This window comes from Aythya ferina, assembly GCF_964211825.1.
Source record: "Aythya ferina genome assembly, chromosome: 20".
NCBI lineage: Eukaryota > Metazoa > Chordata > Aves > Anseriformes > Anatidae > Aythya > Aythya ferina.
Genome location: NC_140318.1, coordinates 8985021 through 9012434, shown reverse-complemented (window position 1 = coordinate 9012434; position 27414 = coordinate 8985021). Strand labels below are relative to the sequence as shown.

The 27414-nt window shown below is 44.6% G+C and overlaps 1 protein-coding gene across 3 annotated transcripts; it reads right to left on the bottom strand.

Annotated features, from left to right (window-relative positions):
- Window positions 1-206: 206 nt before the first annotated feature.
- On the bottom strand, window positions 207-27414 carry TNFSF8 (TNF superfamily member 8). Of its 3 annotated transcripts, none has more exons than XM_084494638.1 (8): window positions 24754-27414; window positions 21755-24105; window positions 20935-20988; window positions 20224-20439; window positions 19643-19947; window positions 14219-14264; window positions 6576-6647; window positions 207-6199 (listed from the first exon to the last, which is right to left on the bottom strand). In XM_084494638.1, the coding sequence occupies exons 5-8, from the start codon at window positions 19835-19837 to the stop codon at window positions 5802-5804; spliced, it is 711 nt and encodes a 236-aa protein (XP_084350764.1). In that variant the 5' UTR covers window positions 19838-19947; window positions 20224-20439; window positions 20935-20988; window positions 21755-24105; window positions 24754-27414; the 3' UTR covers window positions 207-5801. The 3 variants fall into 3 exon arrangements, with proteins under 3 accessions (XP_084350764.1, XP_084350765.1, XP_084350763.1); XM_084494639.1 differs by having other exon boundaries at window positions 23896-24105; XM_084494637.1 differs by having other exon boundaries at window positions 20224-24105.

Sequence of the window (27414 nt, the reverse complement as noted above, 5' to 3'; positions counted from 1 at the left end):
AGCAGAGAAAAGCAAAAATTCGCAGAGCATTGAAGGATCCTGCTCACTTTGTGCAAATTTCTCTGCCTTTGCGAACTCACTGCAGGCTCGCAGCTTCTGTTATGTTTTTGGGGGCCAGATCCGCCTCTCAGATTCCCATCGTATCACCCAGACACTGTGTTCAGGCGTTTTCCACCCAGATGTGTTTGATTAAAGACATGCTGCACTGCAATATGAATCAGACGTGTTTATTCAGGAAAACACTCCCTCCCCATCCCCAACTCAATATTTTAACTGGAATAATTAACAACATCAAAAGAAAAAACTTACGTCATTTTACATGATACAATTATTTTGACATTTCATGTGTCTATTGCTAAAGCTCCCGATGCACTGTCTCACAACACAGTCAGGTTTATACATGAAAAAATACCCTTTAAATATAAAGGCTCTGATATTCTGCACACAATCTGCTTGCCAAAGGCAGAAGTTCTACTCTTCTACCACTGTCAAGCTTGAGGAACTCCTTGAAGCCCCTGGAATTTACATTCATATAAAGTATTAAAAAACTGCATATTCTCATTTTTAAGCATTAAACTTATTATTCCTCTTAAGCGTAAGCTTTAGAAATACCTATTTTTAAACTGTTGCATATGCCAACACACACTCACATCCTCAAAGTTAGAGTATCAATAGACCTCATTTAACTGTTCAATCAGTTTTTTTCCCAGCTCTTCATGTTTCGGTGGTTTCCTTCCTTTTTCCTCCTTTACATTCTATTTTTTTTTTCCCATCCATTTTTATGAGAATGAAAAATAGAATCAAAAAGAGGAAGAAGCAGAATAACAGAAAAACAAGGAAAGGAGGAATTTTCAAAATTTCTCCGTCACTTCAGTGCCTTCAGCAGGTTTGAAAAAAAAAAAAAACAAAACACCACTTAATAAACAGTTTTAGGTGAACAAATACTCCCTTCAAAACTTAAATACTTAATTGGTGCCTAATTCCAAAATGTTGCTCCCCCCATCAGTTCTGGACAAGTCCAAGCAACATGCACTAGTGGTAGTGAAATGGCCTAAGTGGGAGAGACTTATTCTTTTTTGCACTCATACATCTAACAACTTACTCAGTTGGCACTGGCATTTTATCTTACAAACATGCTCTGCAGGAGAGCCGCGGGCTTTCCAGGAATCTCACCCAGCCTCACAGCACAGGTAGTGCTCTGCTCAGAGCTGTAGAAAGTGCCATAAATTATCAGGCCACAGATTAAATGATCGTTTATCATCTCATCTTGAATGGAGCTGTTGAGAGCCAGGGCTTGGTGGACTGAGTAAAGATTCAGTCACCAGCTGACAGTGTGTAAAATAGGCAGCTAATTTGGGTACTCTGACTCACCGCCTGGACGTTCTTGCTTCAAGACAGCTATACAGGGAAACAGGGATCCTAAATTTAGATGGTGTGGACATGGCTGAAGGGAAATGGTGTGCCAATATCTGCAGGATATGGCATCTGAGGAAAAACTGATCTTACTCATGGTCTACGACATCCTTGTCTTGCAGCAGAGGAGGGTGGTTGCTGCGTACAAGCAGCCCAGAGGTGATGGTGAGTGCGGAGGGGCTGAAGGCTCTGGCTGTGATGCAAAGGTCTCACAGCAGAGCCTGCATGCTGGGAGCTCTGGAGCTTCACTCTCCTTAAGGCATCTGAATTTTGGAATGCGCTGTGCCAGGCTTCTTTGGTCTCTGCCCTTTTCAACTCCAAATCTTTAAGCTCATGGGACCACTTCTGAAAACAGAAATCAGGGGGTCCTAAACCTGAGCTCCCCCAAACATTTTTCCAAGACTCCATATCCTCACAGCCCATCATGTTTTCTTGCAGTTGAGCCTATTACAACCATAAAAAGCTGTAGCTGGAAGAGGTTTTGAAGGTCACTCAGTGCAACTCCTGCTGTCGCAAGTGTTGCTTGTAAGAATTTGCGTCGTTACAGTTGTTCCTCCTACGGAGGATGCCTTTGCTTTCCCTTATTCTTCATACTGAACACCCATTGTATCACTTCCACTTTGGAAAGACCTGCCAGCAGACGCAGTTAGAGGTCCCCAAGATCAAAGGCTTCTTATTTATTTTGCTTTTTGGTTGGGTATTTGTGCTGGTTAGTCCCTTTCTTACTTTAATTGCATGATAGGGTACTTAAAAAAACATAGACCTGCTTGTGCTTTTCATATCTAATACTGAATTATGAAGAATAACATTCAGAAGAAAAACATATTAAGAGCATGAGCTAGTGGCTGAGGCTTCTGCAGAATGTTGTTTGCTCTCCAAAGGAATTTGGGTACGTAAGAGGCATGCGGAGTCAGGCAGTTAGTTGGCAGAAGGCCAGTGCGGCACTGATCCAGGTGAGGTTTTTCAAACAGGACTGTTCATTTTTGGGTAATACACAGCCCCTTGTCTGGCCCATGGCACAGTAAGGAATTTCTCTCTAAGTGACTAAGAATTCCTCCCTGTGGGAAGTGTGTTAAAACATAAAATAAAACAAAACCAGAAGTGAAGTGAATGCAAAACTCCAACTCCATCCATCAGCACTTGTTCAGCCTAACTAGTGCATGTGTGTCAGATAAGCCGTGACCTCATTTTCGGATCTGCACTTTGAGGAGTTTGGGTTCAGGCCAGTTTCACAGGAGGTGTCAATGAGCCCTGTGCAGTGTAATTACAAGCCTGAATTAAAAGCCTCTGCAGCTTTGGGGAAGTTTGGATCCAACTCTGTAATCTCTTATATTAAGCTTGATTTGATTTTGATTTGCTGCCCCCGGGTGAGCTTGGATGGAAGTGTATTGCATTGACTTGACTTCATTTAAGTTCCTACAAACGTTTCCTACAGCAATTAACAATGGCCAGAATTAAACCAGTAATACACACTTTTTCTATTAACCAGGATTACAAATAACAGCATGTATTAACTCCTGTAGATGCTTCTTCCTCAAGCAGAACACGGTTTAAGAGTGCAATTTCTTCAGTGTCTGAGAAGGGCCAAGAAACCTCATCAGAGTAGACTTCCTTGTGAGATTGCTGCAGTTTCCTGTTTCTGGTCAGGTTAGCAATAGAGCATATGCACAGAAAGCCACAGGTTTGCCACATCTGAGGACCAGGAGAGGAATTTTCAAAATTTCTCCGTCACTTCAGTGCCTTCAGCAGTTGCCCTTTGCCATGGACTGAGGGCTGTGGTGGGGCACCAGAGCAGGTTCTGCTGCTGCTTGGGAGCTCCAGCACTTGGGGAAGGGCAGGTCTGGGTGAGGACCCCAGAAACAAAACGGCTCTGCTGCCAGCAGGGAAGCTGACACCACGGGAACAAGTTCTTCCCCAAAGCATTGCTGTTGCTGAAAAGACGTGGTGGTGTGTAGGATCCGCTTGGATTATTTTTTTTTTTTTAAAGTATTGTTGTCAAAAATAATCTGCCTCAAAGAACTAGGAAATAAAAGAAGGAAAGTGATGAAAGAGTGAAGTGACGTGGAGTCTGCCAGAAAGTAAGGAGTCTGTGCTGCTTGGCTCGCGGCCCTGTTTCAGTGAAAGCTATTTAACATTTTTATAACTGATGGCAAAATTGCACGCTATTAATGGGCCCTCTTTATGGCTCTAATTTATTCTTATTTCTCAGAGGCAATGAAGTAGAGGCCAGATTGCTTTATCCTGCGGTATTAAAAAGCCTGGGGCTGAGAAGCTTAGCACTGCTTTGTCAGGATTTTCTCCATCTGGCAAAATAATAGAATAAAATCATCCTATGCAGAGAGCTGCTTGCTTTTTTTTTTTTTTTTTTTTTTTTTTTTTTTAAATAATGGGCTTTCTCCTTCAATTCAAAGCCTTCAGGGAAAGGCAGTAGTGGAGGGAGTAAATGCATATTTTCATTCATTAGCTGCCTTTTCGATATTCAGGAGCTATGATTCCTAACTGCCAGACTATCTTAAACTTCTCTGAGTATTAGTGGTGTGTATCGAGGTGGAGGCAGACAGAGGTTAAAAACCCTGTTCCAAGATGGGATAGATTTACAGGGGCCAGGCAGGTAATGTGATCCGAGTGGAGGTTACAATGTCATAGGCAAGGCAAGGGAATTCTTATAAAAATAATTTTCCTTTCTTTAAGGGGGAAAGAGAAAAAGAAAATATGAATTTAGTTTTCTTTTTTTTTTTTCTTTTTTTTTTCTTTCTTCTTTTTTCTTTCCCCCAGCTATAGATAACAAAGGAATTTTTGCTTTCATCAGTATCTGTCAAAGCAGAAAGCAGGTATCCCTAACAGTGAATGAGCTTGACTGTTCGTGATCCTCTGAAAGGTTTTTGTGTATTTTGAAATCACCTGGTCAATGGATTGAAACCTCAAGTATGTACCAGGAGTTTCCAGTGAAATAACACAAGTAGGAAATTAGTTCCATGAGGAGTAATTTGAGTGTGCTCACACAAACCGTTCATCAGATAAGCCTGAATAATAAAAGACTTCCTGGGTTTCTGATGCCAGAAACTGATTTTTTAACCAAACTCATGACTAAAAGGTTTGGTGAAAACTGTTCACCCAGCTTAATTATGTATAAGGAAGAATGCACAGGTACCCAGGGCTGAGTTCCAAATAAAACAGGCTTTAGTAGAACCTCGGTGATGAAGAGAAAAAGGAAAGCATGAGCCCTTTGTAACTTTTCAATCCCTCCCCTCACTTTAAGAATTACATAGAAAGTAAAAGTCTGTGTTACTGAAATTCACAGAATAAGAGGGCCTGAGATTATTTTAAGTATACTTAATTATCTAAACTTTTAACTCAAAGAATATCAAATGACCTATGTCCACTGGACTGTCTGAAATCATCTTTGGGGAAGTCTGAACCTCAGATCTAAATCTTGGATTTTCCAGGAGTGCAGGTCTTTGGGTGTGTTTGCACACTGGCATGCCGTCGTGTCACTTAGGAAACTGCCAAACAAGCAGAACAGGATTTGAGGAAAATATATCATAACAAACTTTGTTATGTGGCACAAGATTGTTATTTTAATATTCTTTATGGAAAAGTCTAAAAGCCCTGGGTGAAAACAGAGGCTAAGCATTGTGCATATACGAAGTCTCTGCTCCAAAGAGCTTAATATTAAATAGAAAAAATGGATAAATAGTGAAAAGGAAGACACTTGGAACTAAATTGCATAAAGTCCATAGCAGAATGCAGCCTGGAAATGTCTGGTGAGTCCCAGGTCTCCTACATCCTGTCCCAGAGTTTTAGCTACCAGCCTAGGAGTCAGTAATTTCCTCATCTTTACTCTCTATGTTCTATCCATAAACCTGCTCCAGAGTTGTGGTTGCATGCTCTAGTTGAAAAAAAAAAAAAAAAAAAAAAAAAGCCTTAATTACAAGCTTTGACTGTTAGTTAATTTTTTTTAATGACCTTGCCAATGACTAGACCATAAAATTTAGACAAAAGGATTTCTCCATCTCCTGAGCACAGGCACCTTGCCAGCAGTGCATTAGCCAAAAAGCCTTGATATTGTGTACTCTTCCCATAATGTGGTTGCATTTTGGCCTCTATTTGCACAGCATTGTTTTGAGGAACCACTGGCACGTCTGTGGGTTGTGTGCTGGATAGTCCAACACCAGTCCTACCCTGAGCCAAAGCAGAGCAACCCTACTTCTGCCAGGTGTGGGTCTTGTAGCTTTAGATTTCATTCTGGGACACAAAGTTCCTTGTTTACCCTAGCAATAAGGTAAGATAGGAAACATGAAACAAGGTGTAGCCTAGTAAAAGCAGGCTGCTGTCATTCAGAGAAAGACAGAGAAAGTCTGGGCAGCAGTGGGAAGTCAGAGGACTTCTCACATTTCATCACTGTACCTCAAGACCCCAAGAACATTATCATTGGGAAGGGAAATTTCATTCAAGAATTTAGGATGATTAAGTGTTACTGATATCCGGTCCTCCACGTTCAGGTACGTCAAATGGAACTGGAACAAGGTCTTAAAAGTCTTTTCTTGGCACGTGTCTGATGCGCACCATGTGGATAATGTTTGCCGGTTGACTTTGCCGTTTACAAGGAACTCTATCTTGAGGTCCGTGGGGCTGTTTGAACAGTTGGCAAAATGAAAGTTCAGGTGGCAGTAGATCAAGTAGAGGCCTTGTTGCCGTATCACCAGCTCTTCGCTCTTGCACTGGATGTCTTCACATATGCCCTTCCCAACCAAGCTCAGTTTTGAACCATTTACTGGACTTGACACTAGAAAGAAAAGCAAGGAAATTGTAAAACGAGCTGACAAACTTCACTGAGCTAAATTCAAATGTATGGGACATGCAGCAAGGTATTTTCTAGTAAATGGAGACACCTGCTCTGAGGTTGTCCCATAGAAAACTCACAGAGAGAGCCCCGGCCCGGTGGCTGTGAGCTCACAGATGGAAGTGGGGTGCTGAAAAGTCGTACGGACTGTGCAGCCCTTTGGGAAAGCCGAGACAGGGAGACGTGGTTTAAAATGGCCTTCTGCAATATTTAAGGGAAGTGGAGATGCATATTTGTGTGTCTGTGTGGGGAAGGCATCTATTATGCCTTTTGAAGTTAGAGAAAATATTAATGGGATCAGACAGGGCACCTCACTGACCTCTCATGTACGCAGCAGCTCCCTTGGTCGGGACATTCTGTAGAATTCTTAAAAAGTCTTCGGAGGTGTTCCCTGAAGGAAACAACACGTTAGGTGACCAATCCTGATTTCTTTGTACTGTAAGACATACTGTCAGTGTTCGGCACCTCTCCTGTTGCACCCGGGCTATGGACAAACCGCACAGCAGCAGCCAGAGGCGTGCGTGCTTGGGAGCTGGTTCCTGCACCTTGGCTGGTAACACCTAACCTGCACGGGGCTGCCATAGCGCCGCAGCTCCCTCGGTAAACCCTTAACACCCTACAGTGCCTGTAGGACGCAGTTCTCGCTCCCAAACGCGGGCTCCCCGCGGGCCGGGGCTGGATGCGCGGGGCCGGCTCCCTCCCGCGGCCGCGCCCGGCACTGCCGGCGGCTCCGGGGCGCCAGCACAGCAGCCCGGTGCCACAGCCCGGCCCTGCAGCCCAGATCCTGCAACCCGGTGCCACATCCCAACACCACAGCCCTGCACCACATCCTGGCCCTGCATCCCAGCTCCTGCATCCCAGCTCCTATATACCAGCTCCTGCATCCCGTCTCCTGCATCTCACCTCCTGCCTCCCAGCTCCTCCCTGCCCCTATCCCCTTCCCCCCCTGCTGCTTCCTTTCCCATTTCACCTCCCTTTCAGCCACCTTTCACTTCCTCATCTACTTTTCCTAAGCCTCTCCTCCTTACTGAGCGCTGAATGCATGGCACTGATTATTCCTCTTTTATTCTGCGATTATAAAGAGCAGAGTTAGCACAGCTCTGTGTAGCCCGCATGCCTGTGGATTCACAAATGAGATGTACATTCAGGAAAAGAGTGTATCCCCCATGGGGCAACCAGGCAGGTTGGTGGTTGTTCCTCATTGCACTGACCTCTCCTTATTTACATCTCCTGGCCCTGCTGATGCTGGGGAAAGAGCAGCTCAGATGGGAGATTGGGAATTCCCTGTGTTTTATTCCACAGCTGAATACAAGGAATGCAATATGAAGAAATTTCAGGAAAGCCCAACCAAATTATACAACCCTGTCCCAGGGAACACAAATCATCTCTATTTTCCTGTGACTTCATTTACAAAATCAGTATGAGTCATCCACCCAGAAGGGTCCCTGAGGTACCAGTTAATACGCAAAATTAGATATCCAAGACATCAGATGACATATATCTCATTCCTTACATGAAAAGTATAGAAGTTTACTAAATACAGAGTAAGTCAAGAATCTTAACTTCCACAGAATTCCTGAAACTAAAGGTACAAGAAAGCACTTCAATCTCCAGACCCTTACAGTGTCTGCTTAGCCTGATTTTTCAGAGATGCTTGGTCAGGAGGATAGATAAATGCGGGAAAAGCGAGTCCCATACACAGGTCTCACTGGTTTGTAACAGTGCCCCCTTTGCACTCGTACTGTTGGAGGAGGCTATGTATGTCTTGAAAGAACTGTAATCTCTCTCTGACTCCATTAGCTGAAACACTTTTGAGGGGAGCAGGTGTTCCCTGCTCTCCAAGAATGAGTAAATTGTGTATCAAAGTCCCTTTTCTGTGCTGGAAATCCCCAGAGAAAAACCAAAGCCTGCTTTTCTGATGTTAGTCATATCAACACAGAGTTTTAATGAGTGTACAGAAATAAGGAGATGGTGAATATAAGAAAACTCTTCTGACCCTTATTTCAGGCTAATGCTGATACAGTGGTAGCAAGAGTCTTTGGCAATGCACAGCCAGCATCCTCAGCCCACTTGCGTTACTGATGTCCTTCAGGAAAGAAGAGTAGTTTTAGAGAAACTCGGTGCCATTTCGGGGCTTTACCCTACAGAGCAGAAAATCCCCTGCTGCTCAAGCAGACCTTGGAAGCTGCAGCCCCACAACTTCTGCTAGGCAAGCAGAAGTGTTGTACCCGCACGCAAGCACCTTGATGTTGCCAGGAGCCCCATCAGCCCTGAGCTATCTCAGGATTTTCATGGCATCACTCAAAACCTACCCCTCACTCATATGGCTGTGCTTGCACTTTCAAAGCTGTACTTACACCCATTGATGTCAGCAAGTTTTGTACATGTGTGTTTAAGCCATTTGTTTGGTGACATCAGCTGTGTTTCTGAGAAGGCAAGTTATGGAAAAAAACGTATAGAGACATTTCCTGCCCTCGCTCTGCTGAGACAGCTTGTAACCTTTTTCTAGTTTTATTTCTCAAGTTACTTCTTTTATCTGAAACATTTCAGCACAAGCCGGCAAAGACTGAAATTACTAGAGCTTCAGGACTGATCAATGGATATGTTCAATCACATCGCCTAGTTGGCTTTTCTCTAGTAGCAGTGTAAATCAGAAGTAATCCCACAGAAGTCAGTTGGATTATATCAGTTTAAAAACACTGTGAGAAGGAGGAATAGCAAAGCCACAACTGGGCCTAAGTACCAAGGAGCTCACACTGGTTTCATGTCCGCTGTGATGCACGGACGCTGCAGATCAGGTTGCTTGAAAGAAACCTGCCTATAAGGAAGGACTCATAGCAGGAAGCCATTTAGGTTATTTTGCCCTAAGGAAGCCCTTAGGAGACAATGCACTTTTGTCTTCCTGACCCCTTTTACCACAGGATAAGCATCCAGAGGGGGGCAGCCCTGAAGGAAAGGACCAAGCAATTTTTGTGTGCATTACGAAGCTTTTCCCCGCCGAGCCAAAGGGGCTGTGAAACGGCTCAGTGGAGCTGCAGCATCACTGCCACCTCCATGATTTCCACCTGCAAAATGGAAAGAGCCTTGCATTGAAACAGCAGGACCTATAGAGGCTGTGTCTGCCTGCCAGGAGGAACCTGAGGCTGCAGGACACATGGTTGTGTCTGAGCCAGGTCTGAGGAGATGTGGCTCCACCTGGGGAACATTCCTCACCACTTGCTGCCTCAGTTTCCCCACCTGTGAGATGGGTATAACAGGAGCAGAGGCACAGGGCAGTGATACCAAGAGCCAAAAGCGGCATGGCAGATCAAAGCATTGCTACCCAGGAAGGAAAAGCCCCTTAGATGTTTTGTTTGTTTGTTTTTGAGGCTCCTCCTAGTACCAACCACCCATGTGTTACGGTGAGGTTCCTCTGCAGGGCATACAGCATTAGGGCTGGCTGGGAGCTGAGTGAGGACAGACAAACAGATCAAAAACCTATCTTATCTTAAGGATAAATTAAATAAGAAAAATATCCTTAAAGGTAAAGAAGGCAAGAAACAGCTTTCAATCCTTTCTTATACTCTACCAACTTAAATGCTGACAAAATTAGGCAAGGTGACTTCATCTGTTTCTGTCAGAGTGCTGGAGGCAGCAGATCTTGCTGTGCTTTATTTCTTTATGACACCCCACAGCTCTCTCTGACCTCCCCCCTTCCAGTTTCAGTGTTCTGCAAGCAGCTGCTGGCCGGCACTGGTGGAGAGCCCCAGCTGCGTGGTGCTGTGACAAGTGCCAGCTGGGTGATGTCCTCTCCTGGGCTCCACCTGTGGCTGCGCTTGTTGTGCATGCACTGGGTGTCTTTGGTCCTTGGGAGCCCAAGGACAACCACACTGGTCCTTCAGAAGCATCCCTTTCTTTCCTTTGGATTTGGGAGTAACATCTTAGGAACTCTTCATCACAACAAACCTGACTACTGCAGGGTTTTTTGCACAGAATTTAAGGCCAAAACTCTTCAAGGCTTTCACCTGCTTGCCAGTATTGCGTGGGTCACAAAATTTCATGGAGCTGTTTGTATATGTATATATATGTTCATCTATAACTTGCATTTTTAATATTGGAGAGGCAGAGGATCTAACATTCAGCATTTTGGCAATACTAATCATCTCGTTACTAGCTAAATAAGCCCCTCTTATGGCTAACTGGAATCAGGCTAGCAGCAGTTTCCGCTGGATGCTTGCCAAGGAGCATGCCTCTGCACTCCTTCTAGCATTTGCAAGCCCAGGCTTGACAAAATTTTCTGAACCGAGAAACACAGCTCATCTGCCCTGACCTTTCTGAGAGCAGACAGACCCTCATACAGTTTTACATATATTTGCACAAACATGCACGTGTATTGTAGGTGATAAAGCAAAAAAAAAACACTGGTGTAAACATCAAGTGTCCATTTCTGAAGAACCTGTCTGCACTCAGATATTTTACCACAGTTCTGGAAAGACTGTTTGCTTCACCAGCTTCAGCCTGATTTACCCTAGGGTAGAAAATAATGTATAGGTGAATGTCACCTGTATTATCTTTAATTCCTGGGACCAGATTTTCTATTTGGGAAGCTATTTCCCCTTGCAACTGTGAATGGAGTGCTGAATTTCCTTTGAATTATCTTTATACATATGAGCAGTGCACGTGTACCTATGTATCTGCAGGTTTTTTATTTTGTGAATGAGAGCGGATTTGGTTTCATGTCTCTGTAGTCCCAAATAAAAAGAAAAGCCACCAGTCCAGGTTTATAGCATTTCAAGGGAAATGAGGCTTGGTGAGGACAACGAGGAGAGGATGAGGACTGAACATCTCCAGATGCTGGCAAATCATAAATTTCTCTGTGCCTTGTTTTTTTTTTCCACCAAAATGAATCTACCAATCATACCCTTCTGGCCTGTATTAATATTTATGGCAACCTGTGATTCCATATTTATGAATGTGGATGAGTTTCTGCAGAGAAATATTTCCCCAGAAACAACATTTCACAAACATTTACCTCACGATGAATTTAATGCCTTCCCCTGTTGCTTCAGCAACGATGGCACAGGGGTTTTCAGGAAATTGCTATCGTTTTTCACACAAACATTTAATTAGCTGACGTTGCATCTCAGCTACTGCTTGCACATTTCTGGAAACCCATCCATTGAGGACAGACAGCTGAGTCAGGAACGCAAAACTCCTATAGATCTGCTTTAGTGCCCACTGGTGTATAGCTAATAATAGAACACAATCTCCTTGGAAATCTAAATGCAAATCACAGTGTTTTTCCTGCCTTGAGATCACTAAATTAATTCAGGGAAGTAGCCATGTCTGGACCACTGTCCCTTCGTAGTGCAATGCACTCTGCTCGAGTGAGGTGCAGACGTTCCCACCTGCACACTCCTGCATCCCCTGTTAGCATCTCCGAGAAGCTTTGCACAAGTTGGCCCCTTCAGCCTCCCCATTTCTACAGACACAGGGTTGGAGCAAGGCTGAGCACCCAACTGGCAACTCAGCAATGCTCAATTTGCTTTCTCGGCCTCCTTTCAACTCAGGGCTTCCAAGTCCCGTTGTGAAGCAGGGGGTGCAACACCCTCCAAATTACATTATCAACACTGGGGCTGTCCAAGGGGCAGGCACAAATGCAAACCTAAATCCACAGCCACTCCAGCCTCACCACCATTGCCATCCTGCAACATTTCTTATGCTTCTGGTCTTACTCTGCAGCTGCGGGATGGGACTTGCAGCAGCTGCCGAGGCTCTCTGCTTAGAAGTCAGCAAGCGATGCCTGGCAGCGGACGACAGAGCTCCGTGCCGAGGGGCCCGCTGTAAATTACCCACTGGGATCTATTAATCAATTAGCCCTGCTTTATGCATTTTAAGAGAAAAATAAAAGGCCATTGTAATTTGCTCACACTTTAATGCTCCATTACCCCATCAGAGCTGTGCAATAGAGCCTGACAGGCGGGGAGGTGTAGGCTGATCGAGCACCTGCACACACTGCAGACAGCTTTCGGCAGCCCTTCCTGCCTTGTGGCATTTTGCTATGCCCTCCTTTGTCTTACACTAATGGCATCACTGCAGATTTAACAGCAGAATTTAGAGCAACAGGATTCCTGTAATTGATATTGACCCAAAGGCAAAATGTTTTCTAGCTAAGGAAACACGTCTTGTAAATTCCTGGAAAGAACATGCTCCTCCTGCCTGGCACCTGCCAGATGTTGATGAGGAGAAAGAACAATTGGCACAGATTGTGAGATTTGAAAGTAAATAAATAAAATTGCAATGCAACTTTTTTTTTTTTTTTTTTTTTTTTTTCTCAATGTGAGACCTCTCCTTCCTACTTTGGGAATGCCAATATTGCTTGTGTTTTGCTTTTACATAACCCTGACCTACGACAGAGGCTCAGTGGCTCCTCCTCTGTCAATCACTAGACACCTCTCCGACGGCTTTCACTACCTCTTTCTAATCGGTGGTAAAACTCAGCCATGAAAACCAGCGCCGTTCTGGTGATTTCTCTGAGGTTGGGCTGGCTTGTGAGGCAGAGGCTCTGCTCTGGGGCTGCACCGCTCCACAGGCACTGGGGACTTGCTGCCACCATGGGGGATGTGGGCAGCCAGGCTGAGGCTTTGCAACCACTTAGGTTTGCAAAGCTCCTTTCTGGGCAATTTTGGGGATGCACTGGAATGAGGCTGTGATAGGGCTGCCCAAACTCCCTTATTCAAATCTGCCCTGCATGTTAAGACCCTGCTTTATTTCTGAGGATCTTCAAGTACAAGCTATAGTACCAGAAAGCCATAGAAAAACTTAAGGAGATATATAGAAGATACACAGAGAGAAAAAAAAAGCACTGAGGGGAGAAGAAAATCCCTCCTGTTTTACAGGAGTTTGAAAACACACAAAAATGATGGTGAGGTTGATGCAAAGTTCTCAGGAAGGGCAGTGGGACATGGAGGGACAACTTCGTGTGGTATGGAAAAAGCCCAATACAGAACAGTCCTGGATTCAAAAATTCTGCTAGTTAGAGTGTATATTGCCCAAATGCTTCATTATGTCACCTGTGCACAAAAACAGAGGTGCAGAAAATATAGTTATGTAAGGAAGGTTTTCTGGACCTTGATTTTTCAGATTCCTGTTGTGCCAACACCTCTAGATGATCACTGTGCTTCAGTTTTCCCATCTGAGGAGTGGGAGGTGATGCTATCTCATGTCTTCTGGGACTAACTAGGAACTCGTATTTGCAAGTCAAAATACTTGGTGCTAAGGACCAAAGAAACAGGAAGGCAATAGAAATTAAATAAACAGTGCTTCTCTGATTTATACTAAGGGAAAACAGAATCTTGGTAGGCTGTCTCTGCTAGGCTAGTTTGAAAGGTTTCTCCAATTTTGGATTCCCTATGTCCGTACTCTGCCTGTTTAAATTCCCTGCTCCTTGCCTCTTGGTGCTGTTTTCCACTTGCTTCTCCTCGACCTACCCCTTCCCTCCTCCCTTTTTCCTGCAAGCCAGTAAAAAACACGTAACTACTCCAGACCAGAGGAGTTCAAGAGGAGCTCCTGTTGTTTTGAAATATGTGCTAACACGTTTACACCCTGTCCCAGGACAGGGACCAGGGACATTATGTCCCCATGTGCAAGAGCCAGCCCTTAAAATAAGACCTAATAGAATGATGTTCACATCCTCTGGCAAAAATGCTTTCTTGCAAAGACACCTCAGGGCAGATTCAGAAATGCTTGTTATTTCCTCAGCTATGCCCTGGTTTCCGGAGGTACCGAGTAATTTGAAAGTTTTTTTCTTCTTCTTCTTCTTCTCTCTCTCTCTCTTTTTTTTTTTTCCACTGCCTTGGCTTTTCACCAAGAAGTGACTTTATGTGAAATGTTGAGATGTGCATAATTGCCTTACTCACGATCCTGGGCAATACTTGCATTACAAATGAAACACAGCACAGGCTGTCAATTTAGGTGTCTTACCTTTGCGGATGGGTTCTGTGATGCCCTCTGTGGCAGGATCAGCTGCCTGGAAGAGAAATGAGAGTGGGGAGGTTATTCTGGGAGCAGGGCACACCTGTGTTCAAGTGGGACTCTATTTGTCGATATTAAAAGTTTCCACTGCATCCCAGGAAGGCACTGCAGAGCTGGGAGTTACACAGCATATGGCTCCTACAGAGCACCCCAGCATCCCAGTGAGGGAGAGCTGTGGAGCACAGCCCTTCAGCAACTCTGCACTTAGAAAATTCATCCTCAGTCATTCCTCATCACAGCTTTTTTTTTTTGTTTGTTTTGTTTTGTTTTGTTCTGTTTTTTGTTTGTTTGTTTGTTTGTTTCCCTGAAAGTAGTAGAAATCTACATTTCTGACACAGCAAATTTCCCAGTGCTGTAAGAAATGTGTGTGGCTTTTGTTGGGGTTGTTTTGGAAGCAGAAGCCCTGAAGCTCTCCCTGTGGCTTGCAAAGCTTGGGGGGAGTAGGACAGAGTGGGACTGGACACCCTTCAGAGCCAGTGTTTGGCCCTGGGAAGCCTGGCTGGATGAAAATAAAAGCTGCAGAGCCCCAGCACAGGTCTGGGAGCAGCAGTGTTGTCCTGCCTCACCTTTTCTCCTACTTCTTGCTTCTTGACCCAAAGGTCAAAAAGGAATGGGGAATTGTCCTCTGTCAGCATGGCCTGAAAACTTCTCAGGAAACATGCTCCAAATGTGAAAGGCGGTAGGCTTCCTCTGTGGTCTAGCTTCTGTTTTGGCATACCTCTCTGCTTTCCAAACATGAATTCCTCGGGCCTGTGCCTGCTTGTGTACCTACTTCCATGCAGGTTATAGCTCTAACAGCTCATAACTGTACATCAGTGCCCCCAGGGAGCAAACAAATTTTCCTGACAGCTGTGGAAAGAAATTGTGAGTGCCTCAGCACTTGAAACTCTGTGTCATGTCCCTTCGCTCACACACAGTGCTAATTTCAGTATCAGGGAGTGGTTTCTGTTCCCTTCCAGGCTATCCTAAACTGACTCTTTTATTCTCAAATCTAATGACCTGGGCTAATTGTGCTGTGTAACCTGGCCAGGCCCAATTCAGCATGTCCAAGGATTAGAAAGTTGGGAATCTGGTACTAGCTTTGGCAGAACATCTGTTATCTCCTGGGAAAAGCAAGGCAGCCTATACATGTGGCAGGAGACACCATCATCCGCAGTGGTCTGGAGATCTCAAGGGTCTTAAAATATGAGCACTTTATTTCTAGGTGTAAATAGAATAATGTGTGGCATGAGGAGAAAGAAGATGGTTGGACAGTAAGAGACGTCACGCTGTGTCTGTTTCTGGTACTTAATGTTGTGGCCTTAGATGTTTAAGAATACATTTAATTTTGACTTTGGCCTAAAGTGACCGTGCTTTCAACTACAGCTGAAATGTAGAGAAATGTCTGTTCCAGGCAAGCTGAAATTATCCTTTGGTCTAATAGCAAGATATTGCATCCTGCAGATAGAGATTGTATAGGTGCTTTGTGATTTGGGAACCTACAATATCTGAGTCGTTCATTTTCTCTTCCCACACCCATGTAAGACAGGGAGAAAGATGCTATCTCCCCAGCAAGATTACGCTCAATATGATCAGAAAGAAAAGCCATGGCTGTCTATAGAGAGGTTGGTAAAGTAACTGAGATGTTACTATCAGTGAGGTGCTCGCCTCTCAGCCCTCCCTCAGAGACAGCATGCAGGATGAGGCTGATGGCACACAGCATGCTTTGTAGCCAGGGCAACAGAAAAAGAATTAAAATGAATTAACATATTGTGTCCTCACTTGGGAAGTCTCCCAGTGGGTGAAAACATGAGATATTAATTCAATTTATTTTAGTGGCAAGTGACTAGGTATTCAAATAACACTTTAGATCTTGCTTTGAAATATTACTAGCATTGCTGTTTTCTCTTGTGACAGCCAGCACATTGCGTGTAATAGCGTAATTTGGAATGCACAGGGACGCATGCTAGGAGCTCAGAGAGGTTTAACAGAGCACTGGCTCGGGAACAATTCAGTACAACGAATTCACCCTGTCTGCAGTGATCTGGGTGCTGCTGATGAAGGATCTTAGACTTGGCAAGCAGAAGAATTTGAACTTGCTTCATTAGAGAAAATGATAATCAGGTGCCAGTGAAAGTCCTGTCTTTCTTCCTTCCCTTAATTACTTTACAAGAAAGTTTCCCAAGCTGAGACAGACCGATGCTGTTATAGTAGTCACTGAACCACAGAATGGCCCGAGTTGGAAGGGACCCACAGGGACCATTGCATCCAGGCCCTGGCTCCGTTCAGGACCACCCAAAAAACAGACCCTAGGTCTGAGAGCATTGTCTAAATGCTCCTTGAGCTCTGTCAGCTCAGTGCCATGCCCACATCCCTAGGGAGCCTGTCCCAGTGCCTGACCACCACTGCGTGCAGAACCTCTCCCTAACACCCAGCCTGAGCCTCCCCTGTCACAGCTCCACGCCGTTCCCTTGGGTCACTCTAACACTCGGGCTCAGAGCTGAGTATTTGTTTAACCAGAAGTCTCCAAAATGCGTGCCCACCTCTACAAAGCCCAGGACAACGCATCCCAAAACACAGTGCCCCAGAAATGAGCCTGAGATCAGCTTCATGAGGCCCAGGGCTTTCGCAAGAGTGCGTCCCGCAGGTCCCAGCAACAGAAGCTGAGGACATTAATTAATCTCCGGGCTTCAAACCTTCGTTATCCGTGGCTGGCTGAGCCGGGGGGCAAAGCAGACGTACTTTGGTGTTCAACGAGTGGGAAATTGCTGGCAGGGGCTATTTTAATTTCCTTTTTCCTTCGTTTTTGTCAGGGTTGTCCACCAGAGGGGGCCAGCAGGCTCCGATGGGCCTGCTCTCGGCAAGGCTCCTTACAGACCTGTAAGTAGCCATAAATCAGCCAAAGGCAGTGCAGGGACGTGGCTCCTGCAGCCCCACTGCTAACGGGGTTTGCAGGGTAACTAGCGGCAGGACTAGAGGGAACGGCCTCAAGTTGCACCAGGGGAGGTGCAGGTTGGAAATGAGGAGACATTTCTTCTCAGAAAGAGTGGCCAGATGTTGGAATGGGTTGCCCAGGGAGGTGGTGGATTCACCGTCCCTGGGGGTATTCAAGGAAAGGTTGGACGTGGTGCTTGGGGACATGGTTTAGTGGGTGACATTGGTGGTAGGGGGATGGTTGGACCAGATGATCTTGGAGGGCTTTTCCAACCCTAATGATTCCATGATTGACTCCAGTGGCCTGAGGAGGAGACCAGCAAACACAAAGACCAGCACTGACTCCTAGCAGTCAGCTGGTGCCTGAGCCACACTGAGGGGACTTGCCCATGCTGCTTAGAGGGTAACTATATGGCCCCTACAAAATGCAGAGCAGTGACGGACTGTCCCAGACTTCACCCAGAATCTGTTCATAGTGCTACACCTCATGGCCTAGGTGTCTAATACAGCGTACCTTGCAGTACAGTCCAAGGTGTCCTGGGCTTTATGTGTCCTAATTACAGTTCTCTATTCCTTTCTTACCTCTTCCACTGATTTTCTCTCTCTCCATATATGCAGACATCTACATAGGTGTATGTGTGTTTATCTATATCTACCATCTATATCTATCTATATATCTAGCAGCAGTGAACCGCAGCAGGCAGAAGCACGGAGGCCTCATGGCCCTTCTAACAGTGTTAAGAGGGAAAATGTAGGCAAAGGTCCACTATGCAGCAACTGCTCTTGTCTGTGAGGAAAAACAAAAATCACTTCTAAAAGATGTAGGTAAGTGAATGGGCCAATACAAAGTGTTTCTGTAGATGAAAGCTGGGAACTGAACTGACTTCAGCTCTGAATGTAGTTCCAAAAAATGACACTTCCCAGGTCTGACACTGTGCTGTACCGCCTTTCTTGAAAACAAAGTGTAAAGGAAATTTCTTAGGGTGTTGGAAAATGTGGGGGAATGAATAATGTTTCCAAATCTAACACTGTTTCCGAAGCAGCTGCAGTAATGTCATTACTCTTTTAAATGAAAACCTTGACTCTTTCAGTAATATTGTTCCTCTGGCAACTGGTGTAACTGCATTTATCCTGATGGAGAAGTAATTTAATGCTTACTTTCATAATAAGTACAAATGAAAGCCTCATTATATAGGAAAACTGTGGCAATTCTGTAATTACCCAGGCTGTTATTTTAAAGATCTCCCTTAATGTCCCACTATTTATCACTTGAAAATCCCCATGTCTCATTCTAACTGTCTCCAAACTGCTTCTCTTTTGGAAGAACGCTGATTTCAGGTAAATGACTCCTTGCTGGTACAACTTAAAGAAGTATCAGTCAAGCTTTAATGGTTTAATTTCTGGGTAATGAGCATACACAGATACATAAATTGTACAGGATCAATTTAGTAAGAGAAAATATTGTGCTGAATGAACATATTTTGTTTTCCATGGCCAGCATCATTCAGCAGCTCCATGCTGGTGCTTTCATTCTATGAATCATAGCAGAGATGCTTCAGCACTTAGATTTTTGCACTAAGATTTCAAAGACTATAAAACTTCTAACGTGATATTATACTCTGGTAAAATTCATAGCAACATTCCTGGTAGGATCAGAAATGCACCTTTTGTATTCACAAACCTGTACCTCTGTCCTGGATGGACCTGTCTCACTGATTCCCCATTCAGTCCCAGATCCTCTGTATTTTAAGAAGGGGGAAATGTCATTAGGCAGAGGGAAGAGTTCTTTTTCTCAGACCTTGTCTCACTTACATCCTTCAGCTATCCTTGCTATAACTATTTTTGCATTAAAAAATCACTCCCGAGAGCAAGACTGACAAAAACGTTGAGGCATCACGAGGTTCCTTGCCACATCCACTGCTCAGGGTTGTTCAGGGGAGCTCTGCTTCACTGCCTCTCATGGCATCCTATCAGACAGCACCACACAGCGTCACACAGCCAGATGGCTTGTACTGTGTCCATCCCTAACAGACACTGCCAGACCAGGCAAGACCGGACCAGACTATCTTGGACAGCGGTTGCTCTCCAGAGAAGTGGCAGGGGATACATAAGCCAGGCAGCAGACACTGAGGCACTGATATGTCTTCGTTCCACTTCTCCTCCTAACTAGGCTGGACATAGTGTGGATTGACTCTTGGATTATGAGCTTCCCATTTCCATTCATAGAGAAGAAATTGCATGCTAGAAATAATGTTGCCCATGGAGCAATGATTTCTTTTTTTGAAGGTTCTTTGCTCTCCCTCTTTGTTTTGTCCCCTATCTTGTGTGTGTACTCATTACAGATGGCAGAGATTGATCTGCTAGCTACAGAATATTATTTGGAGAGAGGGAGGTTACATTAGAAAATAAAGAAAAAAGAACAAAAGAAAAAGGCAATGAATTAAGTGAGAAATTGCTTACCGTCCTCTGAATGACTAAGACCATGATGGTGGCTAGTGCAAAGACGAGTAATGTGGCGAGGGTAGCGATGATGAAATACAAACATGTTTTGTTAGTGGCTCCAAGCCTCCTTGAAACGGTGTCTTCACTCACATGCATGGCTGATTCATGAGAGTCCTTCACCTGAAAAAGTGTTTGCTCTTGTGCCGAGCACATTCTTATATAGCTCTCAGGGTACTGCTCTGTATCTCCCCTTGGTCAGGTTCAGGTCGCAGCCCATCTCTGTTCCTGGCAGGATTTTCCCCCTTCATCCTGGCTCATGTGATCTGGAAAAAAAACTTCATCACTTGTGGTATGAAGAAAGAAGGACCTGGGGGCGTGATGCAGGTTGCAGCTGTGAAGAGGGGAAGGAGCTTCATGTTCTTGATCAGGGATTTCGCGACAGCCGTCTTGTATGCTGCATTGGAGGTTTCTGATGTCAGAAGGTGAATAGTTACCAAGATCAGTCCCCCCCCTCCCTGCCGCTGGCTTTCTGTGAAACAGAGAGCTATGCAAATTTTGTTTCATTTTATACTCAGTGCAGCTACAGCTCGGTACAGTACCTCACCCCAGAGCGCTGCCTTCCTGTTGCACAGAGTAATCTCTTGTGATTCTCCGCAGCGTCCCAGCGCTGTGATCGCCGGCGCTCTGCATTGACCTGGGCTTTGTGTCTGGTGGCTGCTGCTCCTGCCTCTGAAGTCTGCAGATGGTGGGTGAGATTATGCTTGAACATTTCTCAGAAATTGTCAGGAAGATGTCTCTGATGCAGGACACAAATTCTAGGCAAAGGCATAGACAGAAAGTGGTCACACCAAAGTAACTGAAAGCATGATGTCAGGATGTGCCTGCAGAGCATGTCTGTATTTGCTTCCATGCCTTGACAGCAGCTGCTGAATTTATCCTGGTTTATCCCTTGCCGACAAGTATCTCTGTTCCAGGCTTGTTCTAGCACCCAGCCATGAAGTTTATCACCAAACCCAATCGAGACTTCTCTAACTGGAAGCACCGCCACTGCTTTCCAGCGTAGAATCATCAGTAATACCTAACCCTGCATTTTTTGTGTGAGATGACTGCTTGCTTTCTGGCTAGCCCAACTCAAAAGACATTTTGGTGTTCTGAAAATTTTCACAGTTAGATGCATGCCCTCTTTTGATTCATAACTATGGAAACCAAATAACTTGTGTAACAGATCAGGATGACTAGGATTATTATTTATTTTAGCTATTCCCAGTTCAGTGATATACGGTCATCAGAATGAACAAACAGGATCTTACCAATGGTCCATCTATCTCAACAGCTTGCCTTCTGTAGAGCACAACAGGAGATGCCTTGGGAAAGATATCAGAACAGAAAAAGCAGGTAAAGTTATTTATTGAGTGTAATTATCCAGGTTCCTCTGATTTTGGCTAATGGGACTCCCAAGCCAGACGTGGTACCTTTCTATTTTAATCTAGTTCTGCTTTATACCCCTGACATTAAGACATCCTGGCACCTTACTGTTATTAATACTTAGCTTTAAAAAATATCATCAGAGCACAGCAGTACAAAAGCTTGTATAGATTTCCAAACAGTGTTTTTCAGAGCATCACTTATCACTGTGGAAACAGGCAGTCTATTTTAATCAGGAGACAAAGGGAAGAATCTTCTCCTGAAAGATGAGATGGTACAGTAAGATGCTTGGTCAGGGCTTCCTCAGGAAGTCTGTCACTCAAGCCTGGGAGGTTGGATGAGGTGGATCTTCACCCTCTCAGTCCTGCCTCATGGCAGCAAACATTTTGGACAGCACCTGAAAGCAGTGGTTCTCAATCACCCTGCTATGCACTGGAAATTAGTCTTGATTTGCAAGGAAAAGAACTGCACATTCCTGAAGGCTCTTTTGACCCCTTCCAGCAGCCAGTCCTGCAGAGCTTCAAACCTATCCTTGGGAAAGCAGAGCGTGGAGGCGTTTCCAAAGAGCATCATTGCTCCGTAGCAATGTGACAATTGTGAAATGCAGGAAGATCCAAACTGCAAAGATCTTGCAGTGACTGACGGCATCTATTATACTTTAAAAGACATTAAGCATCTCTTGCTCATGGTGGAGCAGATACATACCTCAGCAAGGAAGATGACTTGCATGAGAGTAATGGTGTTGTAGTTTTAAGAATGTCCCAGCATCTTCAGTGTCATGAGGAGAGCACCGTCCGCTGTGAGCTTGTAGGTGTTTGTGGCTGTGCAGAGATGTGCATGGTCAGTTCTACCTGCAAATGTCAAATACTTGTGCTAGCCTTACGTATAAGTAGATAACCAGATACTGTAGTGGTGATAATGATAAAATGAGATCAATGAAGGCCATTAAAGGGAAATGGAAAAAGTTCAGCCCCTGTGCAAGCAGGTGCAAACCAGATTAAATTTGGCTTGTTACTTTCTAGACTAAATTCAGTCAACCCACTAGCATGGCACTTGAATGCTGCAGTGTTTAGTGAGCCAGCAAAGTCTGCTCGGAAGGTCACATATAAAATATATGGCAGGCACAGAGCGTCTGCTTGTGCAATGATATCATGCAGTACAGATTTCAAAGACAGCAAACACCTAAGAATGCCCCAGGTAACAGCAGGATCAACAGATGATTCCTCTTCTTTCACCGAGGAGGGTGAAATGCCTTGAATTGTCGAAGGGAAATACTGCTCAGCCGAGCCAGATGTACAGCTAAGGCAGCCAGTAGTTTTGCAGCAGGATAACATGACAGGTTGACTGGATGCTTCTGCTCCTGTAGCTTTGTCTTAGGCAGTAGATAAACCACCTCACCTCCCTGTGAAATAGCTGCTCTTGGGGTACAGTGGCTGTATACCCTGGCTTGAGGGTGGTGATGCACTTTAAGACATAACTTTAATGCAATGCTCTGTTACCCTTTATGTCCAACAACCTCACTCTACAAAACCTATCATGCCAGCTGCCTGATTATGCCTGATTTCCAGAGCCCAGTTCACTGTTTTCATGCCTTCTGAGCAATGTTGCATCCATTCTCACAAGCTCCAGTTGAGAGGCTAAATAGCAAGTGCTTGCCCTGTATTTGCATTGACTCTTCAATATGAGGCGCCTGCTGCATCCTCTGCAGCAAAGAGCTTTGCTTAAAAGGACAAAGAGGGAGAAAACAAGTGAACCACAAAATCAGCAGTTCTAATGATTTCTTGGTAGAGTTTTCAAGTGAGTGTCTTTAGAAGAAAAATATGAAATATCCCAGCCCCCTTTTTAATATTTATTTATCTACTCCTCCACTGAAAGGAACCAAATAAACTTTCTGAGAACTGAAAACTCATCCATGTGGTCAATGGAAATTCACCTTTGACTGAAGTTTGTGAGAACTGAAAACTTTTCTGAAAGACATTAAAAGCCAATTCTTCAGAGACATGTATGTGCCCAGCTGCCACTAAAATCCAGAGGCGTGAAGAGTGCAAATGCCTTTAGCAGTTTCTGTTTTGATCCTCAGTGGGAACTGGGTCCGTTTCTCATCAAAACCATCATTCATGTTTATGCTCATATAGTTTACTGCCAGAGCTTTGTCTTTAGATTTCCACGATCTAAGAGAGCTTAGAATATGTACCATGATGTATCTTTTATTATCGTGTATGATTCCTCACCTCATCCCCCTAATTAAGGGTTTTAGATAGCAAATATGCTTTTGGGCTCTTACCTTCAAAGAGACCCTCTTAAAGAAAGAGCTCTTTGACTACAGCTAAATTGTAAATCACTTGAAATGGAAATGCAACATCAGTAAACTGAGGTTACTGCAAAACATCATTAGTACTCAAGGTATGAATCACAGGATTTTAAGTTTCCTCCGATGAATCATTCTCTTGTATTGTGCTTTGGTGTTATGTTTGTACTCCGCATCTCAGCCTGAGCTGAGGGAGATGGATGCCTGGGCCAGGGTCCTTCTGCTTGAGCACTCCTCGCTCCTGAAAAATGCTTCAGTGCTTGATCCTGCAGGAGTAGCACATGCACTCATAACCATGGATCAGCAGAGGTCTGGTCCACCTTGCCTTTCATTTACTGAGACATGGTAAAGTACATTACCTGCTAGATGGACAGGTTATTGTGGGCATCTCCAGAACAGTTCTGCCCCCCACCAACTTCCACCAGGGGGAGGAACTAAGAGGATATTCAAAATCCCAGTGATGCCTAATTTCCATCGAAAGTCAGCAATTCAAGGATTGAGAAAGATCTTTTAAAATGGTATTTATTAAAAACTGTACCTATTTGTGTGATCCTGATCCAAGGCTGGTCACAGAAGGAAGTAAATGACATTCCAGTATCACACTAACACTGCTGTGATGATATTGTTGGCAGTTACCATAAAAGAGTCTTCTGAAGGAGATGCTGCATATCTCATCCAGGCTTTCTTCTGCTCTTGCAACACATTGGAAGGATTCCAAGAAAAGCAATGTTCTTTTCTCATTTTGTTTCTGCAGTAAAATTACGGAATAAAAATAGACATCAGACAGTAGGAAAATAAGAGAAAAGAAAAAAGGTTAGAACTGCCATTGCACAGTATTATCTCCTCGGGAAGCTACGTAATGTTTATTTGTGCTGTGCAACTGTCTTTGTTGTTCAAAAGAATTATATCACTCAGCCTTGTAAGGCAATAGAAACACAGGTATATTAAATTAGCTGAAAATTGGCTATAGGGGGAAAAACATCTTTTTATACTGGAGGTGATATGCACCATCCATCTCTCTAGAAGTACAGGTAGAAAGCAGAGTGTTAAGATAGATAATAAAATGCAGTAATAAAGCAGTATAAATGGAACAGTTATAAAAGTACAATAACTTCCACAGATTTGTCAGAGAGTGCATTTGCTCAGTAGGAGTTATTCTCTTCCCAGACAGTACCAGTTCTGCCCATGTAGCATCCTTCCCAAAGAAAGGAGCTACCTACTCTGGAAAATCTTTGGTATTTTTCAGCAACATTTGCTGTCAAGAGTCAATCAAAACAGAAATGTTCTTTTCGGAGCACTAATCCCCTCTGCATTCTGATGAATGGCTTGGGAGTAACAGGAAGGAGGTAATGCATGAATCACCAAGCTGTAAGAAATAGGAAGATTAAAAACATACCTTAAATCAAAAGTGCAGAGTTCTTTAGAATGTGATTTTTTCAAGCATGTCTGGAGTTTTCAGGTACCTCGAATTCCAATTATTCAGTGAAAAAACACTGGGAGAATCTTCATGCCCAGCATGGTGTTCATCACTTCCTGAACACCAGGCCGTTTCTGAGTGATTCGAGCAGCGTAATCAAAAATGGAGCCACCCAGAGCTATACTCAGGCTCTGGTGCCTACTCTGGATTCTACATTTAAAAGAAGAAGGAGGCGTGCATCACTTTGCATGGCAGGAAGAAATAGCTGTAAGCACTGAAAATTGCAGAACCAAAGGACTTTTGGAAGAGGTCTGCAGAGACCATGCTTTGACCCTCTGCTGTGAGGGAAGGCAGCACTGCAACCTGCCGCATCCAGACATCCCAGGGCTGGCAGAGAGATGCAGCACTGTGACCAGGGCATCTTAGAAAAGGATCTTACAGTCAACATACATAATAGATTCCTAGCTTTTAAGTCACGAAGGGGCCATTAGATCACATAATCTGGCATGCTAATTCAGGTAAAGGCCATACAATATTACTCAGTCATTCTCAGATCGGCCAAAAACCTTGTTGGTTATTTTGTTTGTTTATTTGTTTTCAGGAAAAAAAAAAAAAGAATCAGGTTGATGAGCCATGCAAAGAAACATCAGGTGAGGGCTGACTTGTGAGACAGGCAGATTTTTGTTTTGCTTGAGTTGTGAGACTCAAACAGATTTTTGCAGTTGTGTATGGCCATCCCACCCAAAATAAAGAAGGGTGAGGCACATAGACACCTGGGGCTGCAGGTGAGCAATGGATTTGGTAATGATGACAGTGCCGCTTAGGTGGAAAGGGGAACTGAGGTCTCTTTGAAGACATCAACATAAGTGCCTAGGGGGAGGAAATGCCCTAGGAGGGGCATTGCTCTGGAAAGTTGAGTCTGCAAGAACAGGAATTTTCCTGTGTATGAATATGAACATGAATATGAAACTTAGTAACTGGTAAGAAATTGAATCCTGAACTAACAACTAGTTGATCTGAGTTATGTCAAAAACTATTATTTGTGTTCCTTGCATGAGAAGAGTGTATCGAAAACTTTTGATTGAGGAGCGATGAGTAATTTGGAGATCAGGTGAAAAACAGTGAAACATTTCCAGGGGATCAAATCATCTCTGGTTAAACTTCACTAGAAGGGCAGAATTACATGACACCTGAATTTAGCTGACAGTGTAACATACACAGATCAGAAATAAAGGCCACATGAAAGCTGGTCTTTATTTGATGGCTAATAAATCTCCCTGTGTCTTATAAAAAGGGAAATATACATAACTTGCTCGGTGTGGCATCTGTACCTTAAACCCTATCAGGAAATAATATGTGAACCAGGGAAAAGTCAGTCACATCTAGTTTGAAGCACAGTTCATATATCACAGCAGGAGCATAACTGCATTGTGAAAGCATATTTATAATTCTGGAAAGGTGAAAGACTTCTGTAGTTCATCCTCCTCAAAATAGTAAAATACCATCACTCATCTTCTCAAAGAGGAGCCTGGGAAGTTGTTTATTTTTTCCCAGTCCTTATAATGTGAGGAAGGAAAGAGTTTGCAAAAGCTGTTACGCCACTGTAGGCATATTGTGGAGTACATGCTATTGTATACATACTGTACATACATGTGTAGTGGGTTTACGTGGCGAGGCTTTGGTAGCAGGGGGCCATAGGGGTGGTTTCTGTGAGAAGGATCTAGAAGCTGCCCCATGTTTGGTAAGGGCCCCACTGCTGACCAGAGCCGAGCCAATAAGCAATGTTGTTTTGCGCCTCTGTGAGAGCATATTTAAGACAGGGAAAAAAACGCTGCACCACACAGCAGCTGGGAGAGTGATAGGAGTGAGGAACAGCCTTGCAGTCACCAAGGTCAGTGCAGAAGGAGGGGGAGAGGTGCTTCAGGTGCCGGAGCAGAAGTCCTCTGCGGCCTGTGGTGAGGACCATGGTGAAGCAGGATGTCCCCCTGCAGCCCATGGAGTACCACGGTGGAGCAGGATTCCACGCTGCAGCCTGTAGAGGAGACCACGGTGGAGCAGGTGGCCCTGCACTGACGGAGGCTGCCGCCTGTGGAAGACCCCTGCCGGAGCAGATTCCAGGCCGGACCTGTAGCCCGTGGAGAGGAGCCCACGCAGGAGCAGGTGACCCGGCAGGAGCTGCTGCCCGTGGGGGAGCCAGGTTGGAGCAGTTTCTCCTGAGGGATGGACCCCGTGGTACAGACCCGTATCTGGAGCAGTTCTGGAAGAGCTGCTGCCTGTGGGAAGCCCACGCTGGATCAGTTCATCAAGGACTGCATCCCGTGGGTGGGACCCCACAGCACAGGGGACGAGAGTGACCGAGAAGGAGCGGCAGAGAAGAAGTGCTGTAGACTGACCATAACCCCCATTCCCCCGTTCCCCTGCGCCGCACGGGGGGAGGAGGTGGAAGAGAGTGAACGGGGGGGTGGAAGGTGCTTTTGGTTTCTTTCCTTTGTTTCTCACTTCTCTAGCTTGTTAGTAATAAGCAATAAATCTTACTATCTTCTTATGCCGAGTCTGTTTTGCCCGTTACAATAATTACTGCGTGATTACTGCACCGATGGGCTGAGGTCAACTGCATGAAGTTCAACAAGGCCAAGTGCC

What these genes read in the sequence shown, in the direction of transcription:
- TNFSF8 (XM_084494637.1), bottom strand. Translation starts at nt 19,837, where the DNA reads ATGTGCTCGGCACAAGAGCAAACACTTTTTCAGGTGAAGGACTCTCAT. An exon ending in TCTTAGTCATTCAGAGGACG is followed by an intron (nt 14,265 to 19,642) that starts GTAAGCAATTTC and finishes TTTCTCTTCCAG; the next exon opens with GCAGCTGATCCTGCCACAGA. An exon ending in AGCTGCTGCGTACATGAGAG is followed by an intron (nt 6,200 to 6,575) that starts GTCAGTGAGGTG and finishes TTTTCTTTCTAG; the next exon opens with TGTCAAGTCCAGTAAATGGT.